The sequence below is a fragment of the Pseudorca crassidens genome, chromosome 11 (assembly GCF_039906515.1).
Source record: "Pseudorca crassidens isolate mPseCra1 chromosome 11, mPseCra1.hap1, whole genome shotgun sequence".
In the NCBI taxonomy this organism is placed as follows: Eukaryota; Metazoa; Chordata; class Mammalia; order Artiodactyla; family Delphinidae; genus Pseudorca; species Pseudorca crassidens.
Genome location: NC_090306.1, coordinates 7,645,232 through 7,657,431, shown reverse-complemented (window position 1 = coordinate 7,657,431; position 12,200 = coordinate 7,645,232). Strand labels below are relative to the sequence as shown.

Below are 12,200 nucleotides of genomic sequence, written 5' to 3'. Positions count from 1 at the left end.
CTCTAGAGCTGGTGAGCCACAACTACTGAGCCCACGTGCCACAACTGCTGAGCCCACGTGCCTAGAGCCAGGACTCCACAGCAAGAGAAGCCACCGCAATGAGAAGCCCGCATGCCACAACAAAGAGTAGCCCCCGCTCACCACAAGTAGAGAAAGCCCACACGCAGCAATGAAGACCCAATGCAGTCAAAAATAAATAAATAAATAAAATAAATTTATTTAAAATAAAGAATATATTAACAATACTTGTAATGATAACTTGATCCAGTAAAGTTTATTACTACTCAGAACTGTACAGGTACAAGAACCTCTTTTACAGTTTCGATTATCTTTAGTTTCAGTAATGTATGATAGAGTGACCTTTAAAGTATATTGAAGCATAAAATACCAGGATAAAATTATCTGGGGAATTAGAATGGAAATCCAAGATCAAGGAAAAACACGAATGATGTAAGATTTCCAAATTGTAAAAGAAGACTTCATGTATGTTTTAAATAGATGACGGTGAGCATAAATGACTGCAGTATTTACATTTCATTGGATACATTTTAAAAATCGTATTACAGTTTATTTTTTAAATGTCAGTATTTATAATACACTTTTTGTTATCTTACTGGTGAAGAGAAGTTTTAGAAATCAAGTATGTGTGAAGGGTCACATGCTTAATAAAATTCTTTTAGGGAATACAAGGAAAAAAGAGTTGAAGACCACAGGAATATGTAAGCCTTAGCTGAGAATTCTGAGAACATATTGTTTATGTTCTACAATAAATATTTTAAATGTATCTACTAATATTTTCAATCAAAAATCACAACAATAAAGTTTTGATAATACTTCAGATTTATTCTTCTATTCCAGAAGTTTAAACTACAATGGTGATTTTGCTTCATCCAAATGTGGATTTTTATACTTAGTCATTAGGCATTTGGCCAAAATATAGGCTTGGTATATATCCAAAAAGTATAATTATGCCTGTGAAAAGCAACATAGAGACTTCTTAAAAGTCATTTATTATTTATTGTAAATTAATTCATTCCATATTAAGCTGGCAGAGAATGAAGATATTTATGGCAGTGTGGGAGTGCAGGATGGAAGTGGAGAGAGCATAAAGTTTCTAGCGAGAGAGGAAACCAAATTGAAGCAGAGGAGTTTTATATTCATTCAGCAAGCATTTACCAACTACCAAGGGCCCGCACGATGTGTTATTACATTTTACTCTGACCTGGCATTATATCACTCATAGTCTATCATCATGATTGGGGGACTTCCCTGGTGGTCCAGTGGTAAAGAATCTGCCTTAGATTGCAGGCGACATGGGTTCGATTCCTAGTCAGGGAATTAAGATCCCACGGGGCAACTAAGCCTGCACGCCGCAACTACTGAGCTCTTGTGCCTCAACTAGAGCCTGTGTGCTGCAAACTACAGAGCCCACGCGCCCTGAAGCCCGCGTGCCACAACTAGAGAAGAGAAAACCTGCACACCACAGCTAGAGAGAAGCCCGCTCACCACAACAAAGAGCCCACATGCCTCAACGAAGATCCTGCGTGCTGCAGTTAAGACCCAACGCGGCCATAAAATAAATAAATAAATATTATCATGATTGGCATTTTATTTATTTTTTAATTAATTTTTATTGGAGTATAGTTGATTTCCAATGTTGTGTTAGTTTCATGTGCACAGCAAAGTGATTCAGTCATACATATACATATATCCACTCTTTTTTAGATTTTTTTCCCATATAGGTCATTATGGAGCACTGAGTAGAGTTCCCTGTGCTATACGGCAGGTTCTTATTAGTTATCTATTTTATATATAGTAGTGTGTATATGTCAGCCCCAGTCTCCCAAATTATCCCCCCCCCACCCCTTAACCTTAAGTTTGTTTTCTACAGCTGTGATTCTATTTCTGTTTTGTAAGTTCGTTTGTACCATTTTTTTAGATTCCACATATAAGTGATATCGTATGATATTTGTCTTTCTCTGACTTACTTCACTCCGTATGACAATCTCTAGGTCTATCCATGTTGCTGCAAATGGCACGATTTATTTTTTTATGGCTAATACTCCATTGTATATATGTACCACATCTTCTTTATCCATTCCTCTGTTGATGGACATTTAGGTTGCTTCCATGTCCTGGCTATTGTAAATAGTGTAAATAGTGAATTTTAATATCTTACAAATCTGTAGTTTTATAGTTCACTAAGGACTGTCATGTACGGTATCTTCATTTCTCACTCTTTCCGATCATATACAAAAATGCATGTCAAGAACTAAATATACCTCATCCAGGGGAGTGCTTGTTTCTCCTCATATTGCATTTTATAGTTTAAACCAGTTCTCTATTCAAAACACACACATTTGAATTTTGTGGAGTCCTAGTTATACTAATGGAATAGTGTGGATCTTTTTAATTTTCAGAATTCCATAAAAATTGATTCTAACATCCCATCTCCTTAGAAAAGCAAATAGGATGATGATCACTATTGATAAAATGTTTATATTTCTCACAGTAAAATAAATAAGAATGTTCATCACATAAAGATTATTTCCTTAGAGGATAAAATAAATTTATTGGCTTTATATTCTAGATGTTAAATGAACTAAGAAACTCTAAAAATGCATTACCTGGGTTCATTTTCTTTATAAACAAACAAATATAAGGATAGTTGTAAAAAGCAAAAGCTAAGCTTTTAAACAAAGGAGAGATTATCTTCATACTTACTTTGTTTAAAATCTGTGATAAATTTTATTTCTTTGTTTCATTAAATAACTGTATTGGATGAAGCTTGGGAGAATATGTGATGCTCCCTGGTCTACCAAGAAGAGATTTGGGATATGTATTTACATAAATAGCTCTTGTTAAAAAAGAAAAAGATCAAGAGTATTGATTGATTTCATCAAATCATGTCATTTACTTTGTTTTTTCTTAAAGACATTTAACGTGTTGATTAATAACCAGAGCTAATGTAGCCTCAACGTACTATTTTTCAGGCACTTAGAAAATTTGAGCAAGTGGATGAACGTGATCTGCAATTGATTTTTTTATACTGGAAGTAGTTAATATGTTACAAAAATAAATGGTTAGCCATTTACTTTTACTGCCCATTAGGCAAAATAAAAACCAGTGATTCTGGAACAAGAACAGAGTTCAAGGAATCAAGGACTCAAGAGCCCCATTCTTTCCTATTCCTCTCTCCACCATGAGGGGATGTCAGCTGCCTAATCCAGTCTTGATTCTGCTTTCCTTGCTCCTTCCCAGAGATGCTTCAGCTACCTCCAAACCGTAAGCAACATTTCCAGAAAAGTCTATTGCCCTCCTCTTCCCATTGTGTTATCAGCTTCTTGATGTCTGTCTTTTTATTTATTTCCTGATTCCTTCTGAAATTATCTGTTGTTGAAAGAGCTCAGAAGTGTTGATAAATTGTTAGTGCACAGGTGGTAAAAGGCGTACTCCAGTTCTAGAAAACTCAGAGATATAGGGTAGTAACATTTGTGAAACATTTACCAAATAAGATTATAGAATTCTACAACATTCATCAAATAAGAATGTAGAATTCCTACCAAAAAAAGATAAATTCTTTTTTGACTGGTGCAAAAGGCTGCAGTGTCTTGGCCATTGTCAAGTGACTCAGTCTGTATCTTCCCCAAGCAGGTATTCCCACGATGGATGCATGACTTACAGACAAGCCAGGGTTTGTGTGTCATTTCACTCAATCCTTCAGCAAAACTTTACGGGCTGGCATTAGATTTGAGAATATACAGATTAACAAAATGTGGCCCCTGCCCTTAGTACCTCATAGTATAAAAAAGAGAGAGAGAGAGAGATGGTGCACAGCGAATGAAATAAAATGCAAAAACAGAACCAGGCATTGTAGGATTCTGTGAGAATACTCAGAGATAACCTAACTCTTCATGGGAACTGATACAAGGGAAGAGGCATCACCAAAGTCCACATAAGAAAGTTGCTTTTGAGATGAGTCTTATGAAGCCAATAGAAGTTTTCCAGCTAGACCAGGACACTTCAGAAAGAGAGAGAGTCATGGGCCAGCAGAACATCACAAAGTGCAGCACATTTAGGTGATTGTAAACGATGGGCAAACCGCAACAGGAGAATATTTTCTTCTGCATGTATATGGTAATATGTCTGATGATTAGCCTAGTTTTTCTTCCATCTCTAGAGAGTGGAAGAAAGAAAAGAGCTAAGGTTGCTTCTGAAACAGTAGTGAAAAACGATTCAGCTCCTCTCCACGTATTATCGTTATCTCTCAATGTTTCCTGGAACAAAGAGGTTTGTGATATCATCCATTGAAACCCAAGACCACATGTGGATAGGTTTTCTTACTGGTTTCAATGATCATTAACTGATTAATAATATTGTTTGTTACTAAAAAAAATTTAAAGTTTTTTTGGGGTTTATTTACATATAACTGAGAATTAAACTTGTAAGAGATTTAAAGTGTACACACATATATATTGTGAAAGGATTCTCCCCATTGAGTTTAATTAATCTATCACATAGATTAATCTAACGAATAACACATCTATCTCTCAAATATTTATTTGGGGGGGTGAGAACACTTAAGTTCTGTTCTCATAGCAAATTTCAATTATATAATTTCAATTATACAGTGTTATCAACTGTAGTCACCATGTTATATAGTACATCCTCAGACAGAACTTATTCAACTTATAAATGAAAGTTTGTGTCCTTTTACCAACCTATCCCTATTTTCCTCCATCCCCCATCCCCTGGTAACCATTTTTCTGCTCTATGTCTCTGAGTTTGACTTTTTTTTAAAGACTCCGTCCGCATGCTGTAAGAGATACCATCAGTATTTGTCTTTCTCTATCTGGTTCATTTCACTTAGCATAATGCCCTCAAGGCCCATTCATGTTGTCATGAACAGCAGGGTTTCTGAATAATATATGTGTGTGTGCATGTGTGCATGTGTGCATGCGCATGCGTGTGTATGATCCCATTTACTTGATTCATTGAAAATTTCTAAATTTGAAAATTATTTCTATACAAAATATATAACAACTCATGGAGTGCTTATCCATAACTTATGAATAGGTTTACTAATATCGAGAGTGACTATTTCCACAGTATAGGAGAAGCATACTGATGTTTAACTTGGCAGGGGCTTTCTGAGTTTCTAAGGCCTTCTGGATTGGTCTTTGAAGAATATACTCCTCTCCACTCCTGTTGAAATCTGGCTCTGCTCTCTGATTGGTGACGATAGCAAAGATCATCTAGAAAACAACCACAGTAATGATGTCTTTTTAACTCTTCCATGGTTGACCCAGACCCCTCTTCTCCGCAGGCAGTACCTGGTCCTGGTCCCATCACAGCTGTATGCTGGGGTTACCGAGAAGGCCTGTGTCGTGCTTAATCACCTGAATGAGACAATGGAACTGACAGTAACTCTGGAGTATGAGATGCAGAGCAGGAATCTCCTCACAGACCTGGGGGCGAAACACTCCTTCTACTGCAGCTCCTTCATGGTCAGTATCCCTCCTTGGGAAAAGGGAGAGCATTAAAGAGAGAGCATGTTAGTTGATGCCTTGCATTCTGACCCCCAACAATAAAAAAGCAAAAGGAAGAAAAAAATGAGGAGTACAGAGCAAATTTCAAATTAGAGTCTAAAAATAAAAGTTCTACTGAATAAACTTACATAATATTTACAAACAGAACTGGTGCAACATACAAAAGATAATAATGGTTATAGGAAGGACTTCTATAACCATTATTATCTTTGCTCTTAAAGTAAACTTCTAAGGAAAATAATGTTCATGCCATTACAGATATAAACACATAGATTCATAAAGTTAAGTGACTTCTCTATGATCTCGCAGATGGTTGATGGTTAATGTATTGTCCTTGTAACCTTTAATTAACTTAAAGTATTAAATAGTTAATCATACCAGCTTACTGCCAACAATAATATGTAATGCTATTTTGACCGTTGAAAAATAAAATTTAATAATTATTTTAATACTACCATATTGCTGTGAAAATGTGAGCTTGTTATTGCCTTCATTGTCATAACTGGTTGAAGAATTAGTTCATTTTATTGCAATGACATTTTTCCTTTAGTCAAATCAACAATTCGTTGCTGTCATGTTACACGATCATAATAATCTATAAAAAGAGGGGACATCACCTTTGACCCTATCCCTTACTAATTTTCACGGGACTAACCAGAGAAATGAGAAAATCACAAAGGCTGAGACATTCAGAAGTGGATCTGGGCAGATTCTTCAGCTCATTTCGTTTTTACAGATTCCGGAGTCATCATCTTCCTCAGCGTTCATCACTGTGCAGGTGAAAGGGCCGACCCAGCACTTCATAAAGAGGAAGTGGATTCACATAACAAAAGCAGAAAGCCTTGTCTTTGTTCAGACAGACAAACCCATCTACAAACCAGGACAAACAGGTATAAAGAACCAAATGAGCAAAAGCAATTTGAAGGGTTGGAAGTGTGGTTCTCTATTAACTTATGGAAATCCTTGCACGTTGTTATCTGTCTTACCACCCTGAGTTCCCACTGGAGGGTTTCATGAGAAAAATCTCTGTGTTTCAGTGAGATTCCGCATTGTCTCTGTGGATGTCAATTTTCACCCTTTGAATGAAATGGTGAGTGTCACAACAGTGGGTAAGATTGGCAGAAACAGGCAAAATTGTAAAACCTATTCTTTCGGAGAACCGAGACCAATATGAGATTCTTAAATCTATCACAGAAAGATCTCAAAAGTGTATCGCTGCTGGAGAATAAGGGAGATCAGTTCATCAACTACATTTTTTAAACAAATTAAATATTCAGTTAAAATTATGCCCTTAAAGACTCAATTATTTTCATTGAACTGAAGAAAATAAGTGCATTTCATTTCTCTCCTAGAGAAATGGAGAATTTCTCAGAGATAAACATCGTCTGCAAAATAAACTATTATTAGGACCTTTTTACCTAAATGTAGGTTTCTCAATTGTACATTATTTCATTAAAGGGAAGTCGTGACTTCTTAAGAGGCGTATGTCCCAAACTAAACATATAAAGTATTGTGAATGAAATGGAGCCACATCTCCTCATTTGGACAAGAAATGAACAGGCTTACTTCCTCTGGTCCCGATACTGTATTAATGCTAATGTCATGGTGTTCTCTTTCTAAACTCTATCTCACACTCATACTCTTTCTTTCTTTTCAGTTCCCAGTGGTTTATATTGAGGTAGGTAATGTATTGTGTATCTCGGTTGGGATGAGGACTCACTGCCAGTTGTGTTAACTTGCCTCGCTCCACCTCCACCTTCCCCACCGGCAGTTCACCAAAACTAAATAAAACACTTGTTTTCCCTCTCTCTTAAATCCTGGGGAGAGTAGATAAGATGTAAATGAAGGAACAAAATTCCCTGAGATGATGCAAGTTAGTGGCTCTTCCAATATTTCTAAACAAGATGGGTATGCATAATCTCAAAAAGAGGTGCTATCAGCTGTCATATCGCATAGCTGGGAAAGATGTCCTTTGCTCAGTCTAGAATTCCTAGAAACCTTTGCTAATACCTCTGGTGCCAATTTACCAATCAGCTAATTGTCCACCTCCCAATGTCACTCTCCCTGAAAAGCTGTTCCTCTACTCAAAATTATATATTTCAGTTGCTTCTATGAACTTGTGATGTTTTTACCTATAGAATCCCAAGAAGAACCGGATTTTCCAATGGCACAGTGTCAATTTGCACTGGGGACTCAAGCAGCTCTCTTTCCCACTCTCTGTGGAGCCCACGCTGGGTCCCTACAAGGTCATACTGCAGAAGGAGTCAGGGAAAAAAATAGAGCACTCTTTCGAGGTGAATGAATATGGTAAGAATTCTGCATGTGTCCAAGATATTTATGACATTAGAGAATGAAAGATTGGATCATTTTTACATGTAGGTGACAAGCAAAAATCTAGCATGTAATAGTTGAAAATCAGCAAGGCTTTTTATTTATTTAAATATTTGCTAAGCACGTTTCATGCACTATCTCATTTAATCCTTAAAGTAGCCCTCTGAAGCAGATCCTATACCTTCTCCAGTTTACAAACGAACATATTAATACTAGAAAAGTTACTAATTTACCAAAATCACGGAGCCAACAAGAAGCAAGAGAAATTTTAATAGTTCCATCTGACCCTATTCAAACATCAATTGTTAACCAATACATTATGTTATCTACATGCATCTCTTGATCTATATCTTATAACAGGAGGTATTTCCTGGGATTACAACCTGGCTTTGTGTGACCTACATGTAATCTACTCTAATAATAGTAATCAGACCTTGAAACCATCTTATTAGTTATCAGTTATGCGGATTTTCTAACTTAAGTTAAATACATCATGCCATGGATAAGGAGACCTATCACAAAAACAGGATTCTCAAAACTCACCAGAACTGCCATGAGAATTATAGAACAGGGATTCATTATAGAAATAACAAGCCTTATACACAACTGTGAGAGAGGCTGGAAAAGTCAGAGTCCAACAGGAGGAGATAGTAGATCAGAGGAAATTACTAACCAGTCCTCCTGAAGCATTGGTGGGGATGGACAGATCAGAACTCACAAGGGCACCTTCAGATGCCAGAGTGGAACACGAAGGGAAACTGACAGGAGAATCAATGGAAGACTGTTACCTCTCCCTACCTACCACTCCAGTATTTCTATAACCAGGTGCTGATGGTGGGCCTAGGGTCTCTGTGAGTCAGCAGGGTTTAGAAGTTGGGAGGAAGAGAGCTGGACACAGAGAGGGAAAAGATAAGGACAAACTGGAAACTGCTGGCCCCTCTGTCCCTGTAACCGCGTCTAACCATGGGGATCTTCAGAGATTAATGATGCTACTTTCCTCCCACCTTTGAAATCTTGGACAAATTCAGAGAAGGAGATTCTAGGAACCATAATACCAGCTTAACCAAGTTAACATGGTACCAGCTGCCCATGGTTATGACGGCATCTCCTTTGCCAATAGTGGCCCTGCTGCCCCTTATTGTAATTGAAATCACTTTATGTGACCCTTTGTTACAAGGTTCTGTAGTAGAATCATTACTAATGCTTACAGGACCTCCTGCCCACTCTCACCATTTTTTTTCTCTTTTGTTGATAACAGTTTTGCCCAAATTTGAAGTCCAAGTGAAAATGCCTAAGACTATTGGTTTTCTAGATGATGAATTTGTGGTATCCGTCTGCAGTCTGTGAGTTACATTTTTTTGACCTCATTTCTTTTTCCCTACTTTATTTGTATTGCCCATAATGATCACTGGACTTTGAAGTATTTTAATTAGCGAAGGAATGACTCTCTCCCCAACTTGTCTGAACTCAGACTAGGGAGCAGGGGTGGTGGCATACAACACTTCTACTGCTAATAATAAAAATTATTAACTGAGCACTTAAAATGTGCCAGGCAATGTTTTAAGTGCCTTGCACTTACTTACATTTTTTTCTTACACTAACCCTATGAGAAGGGGATAATTATCCTCATTTTACAAATGAGGAAACTGCAACACTTAAGGGATAAAATAACTTGTTCAAGTTCCTACAGACAGTAAATTCCAGAAGACTGGAATTTAAATCCAACAGTCCACTCCAGACCCTGAACTCTTCACCACTATTCTATATTGCCTCTGAAAGTAAAAAAAAAAAAAATTCTAGCTTCATGAAGCATTTCTATATTTCTATATCCCAGACACTGGTTTAAATTGAACCTGGGTCATCCAACTCTGGAGCCCATGCTCATAGATTCCATGTTATTCCATGTCCTATTATCTCCATTCTTTTATAGTTCCCAATTTCTTAAACTATGGAAAGCTAGAAAGAAGCTCAGTAGACCCTCTATCTTAAAGGCTGGATATATAAGGTAGAATTAAAACTACATGTCATTTATTTCTTCCCTGATTACCTTTTAGTGCAGTAGAGTACCCCCTACATGCACCAAGGAGGTTGATTGTACTTCTTGCTTCTAAAAACAGCATGTAAAACATGTTTTCATTCTTCTCACCAGCTCTGATGCTATAAATTTTTCCATCAAAGGGAAAGGCTTTTGATTCAGATTTAAAGATAAGATTCAACAAAGTGATTAAATTTAGTAAATAATTTATTACTTTATCAGCACTTTTTTTTGGAGGGGGAAACTATAAAAAGAGGAAGCTTGGGGCTTCACAGTTTGGGCAATAAGTCTCTAATCTAAGTCTGCATCAGAATCTATGGACGTTCTTAGTTAAAATGTAGATTCCTCAGCTCCAGCTCTAGAGATTCCAGTCATAAATCTGAGGAAGGATTTGGGACTCTGACTATCACTGCATATCTCAGGGAATTTCAATGTGGGTGGTCCATGAAGCATACTTTAAGAAACAAGAGACTAAGTTCAGCTTCACATCATGTCTTAGTCTGTTCAGGCTGCCATAACAAAATACCACAGACTGGGGAGCTTATTAACAACAGAAATTTATTGTTCACAGTTCTAGAGGCAGGTAAATCCAAGATCAAGATGCCAACATGGTCAAGTTCTGGTGAAGGTCCTCTTTCTGGTTCATAACTGGTGTCTTCTCCTTGTGTCCTTACATGGAGGAAGGGACAAGAGATCTCTCTGGAGCCTCTTTTATAAAGGCACTAACACATGCATGAGAACTTCACCCTCCTCCCAAAGGCCTCACCTCCTAATACTATCAGTCTTTGGGGGTTTAGAATTTCAACAAGTGAATTTTGGGGGGACATAAATATTCAGACCATACCACATCACATCTCTCCATCATATTTGGCAGAATCCGACTGTCATCATGATACTGTTCACTTATAATGTTTTTGTTCTATAGCTAGTGCTTTCCCATTTAATTCCTCATTTATCCTCTTAAAATATACATGAGTTAGGGAGGACTTAGAAATACACTGTGTATGCTTCCCTAATTTTTTTCCTAAAACAACTAGGAGGTATTGGCAAAGGCAGAAGCATAACCTAGATAATCTGACAGCAGAGAAAGAAGGAAATAAGGCAGTTTTTTCTCAGATCTTCCTTCCCTCTCAGCTGAAGTAAAACTTCAGCTGAGAGGGAAGGAAGATCTGAGAAAAAACTGCATTGTTACTTTTCCATTTGGAGGAGTTTCAAAAAGTATTTCAGTATTCAGTAAGTATTTTCTCTTAGAGTTGTAGATAATTAAGACACAGTTTCAGAATAAGTGCTTCTAAAGTACAAATGCTTTGGAAGGAAATACAATTGCTGTCAATTAGTAAGATGGGTATATGAATGGATCAAATCCTGTGAAGAACATCTGAGTTATTTATGTTACGTATTTTTTGTATGACTCTTTACTGTTATAGATACACATATGGAAAGCCTGTCCGTGGTCTGGTGACAATTAACGTGTGCAGAAGATATTCACGATACAGTTCTACCTGCCATGGAAAACATTCACAAAGTATCTGTGAAGAATTTAGTCAACAGGTATATGGAAATCACTCTCCCCAGGACAGTAACACCAGATCTTGTTTTCTTGTGGCTGATAATAGAATAGAGAATACACTACAATACAATACAATATGAGAGTAGTGTTTGAAATAGTCACCTGGGAGAAGTGTGGAGTAAGGGACACGTTTTAAGATTGCCTGGCAATGATCGGAACCAACTTGAGGGTGGGGCTCATGGATTTATACTGGTATTTATTTGGCCAGTTTTGTAATTTCCTTCTGACCGCAATTGACATGCCAGGTATATGGGCATAAAAGGATGTGGAAGTCTCCAAAGTTGGCTTTTATCAAATATAATAGAAGAAGAATGTGACAGATACTAAGAATTGGGCTAGTGGGAGAATCAAATGACACCCTATGGAATCTACCCTGCATAGCGGAGACTGAAACCAGCCTCAGGTTGAGGAGAGGGGGACTGAGAGGCATGATGAACTGGAGGCCTCGAGTACATCAGAGAAAAAGTGGAGCAAGAATAACTAAGGGAAACAGCAGTAGGACACGTATTAACAAATGAAATGTATGAATACTGATTTCAGGGGAAGAGTATATAAAAGTCCAGGGTGTGGCAACGTGAGCGGACACTATAAGGGTGTGGAAAAGCAAGTTATCAAAGTTGTAGAGACCAAATAAATGAAAGGCTAGGGTGGTGAATATGATGATGAAGTTCAAGATAAACATCGAGAGCTTCCCTGGTGGCACAGTGGTTGAGAG

At 37.4% G+C, this 12,200-nt stretch overlaps 1 protein-coding gene and 1 long non-coding RNA gene across 13 annotated transcripts in view; one reads left to right on the top strand and one right to left on the bottom strand.

Annotated features, from left to right (window-relative positions):
• Positions 1-1,606: 1,606 nt before the first annotated feature.
• LOC137201612 (uncharacterized) overlaps positions 1,607-12,200 on the bottom strand; it is a 172,811-nt gene continuing 162,217 nt past the window's right edge. For 6 of the 12 annotated variants that reach the window (XR_010932249.1, XR_010932248.1, XR_010932256.1 and 3 more), the window contains 2 exons: positions 6,205-6,419; positions 1,607-5,520 (listed from right to left, as the gene is read on the bottom strand). This is a non-coding gene — a long non-coding RNA (uncharacterized lncRNA). The remainder of the gene's footprint in view (positions 5,521-6,204; positions 6,420-12,200) is intronic. The other 6 variants (XR_010932254.1, XR_010932252.1, XR_010932259.1 and 3 more) reach the window with 3 other exon arrangements.
• The window catches only part of LOC137201611 (pregnancy zone protein-like), a 41,397-nt gene continuing 32,368 nt past the window's right edge, over positions 3,172-12,200 (top strand). Inside the window, exons 1-8 of the mRNA XM_067695667.1 lie at positions 3,172-3,285; positions 5,327-5,507; positions 6,286-6,439; positions 6,587-6,639; positions 7,207-7,227; positions 7,688-7,856; positions 9,139-9,223; positions 11,343-11,466. Coding sequence (XP_067551768.1) covers positions 3,203-3,285; positions 5,327-5,507; positions 6,286-6,439; positions 6,587-6,639; positions 7,207-7,227; positions 7,688-7,856; positions 9,139-9,223; positions 11,343-11,466 — 870 coding nt within the window. The 5' untranslated portion in view covers positions 3,172-3,202. The remainder of the gene's footprint in view (positions 3,286-5,326; positions 5,508-6,285; positions 6,440-6,586; positions 6,640-7,206; positions 7,228-7,687; positions 7,857-9,138; positions 9,224-11,342; positions 11,467-12,200) is intronic.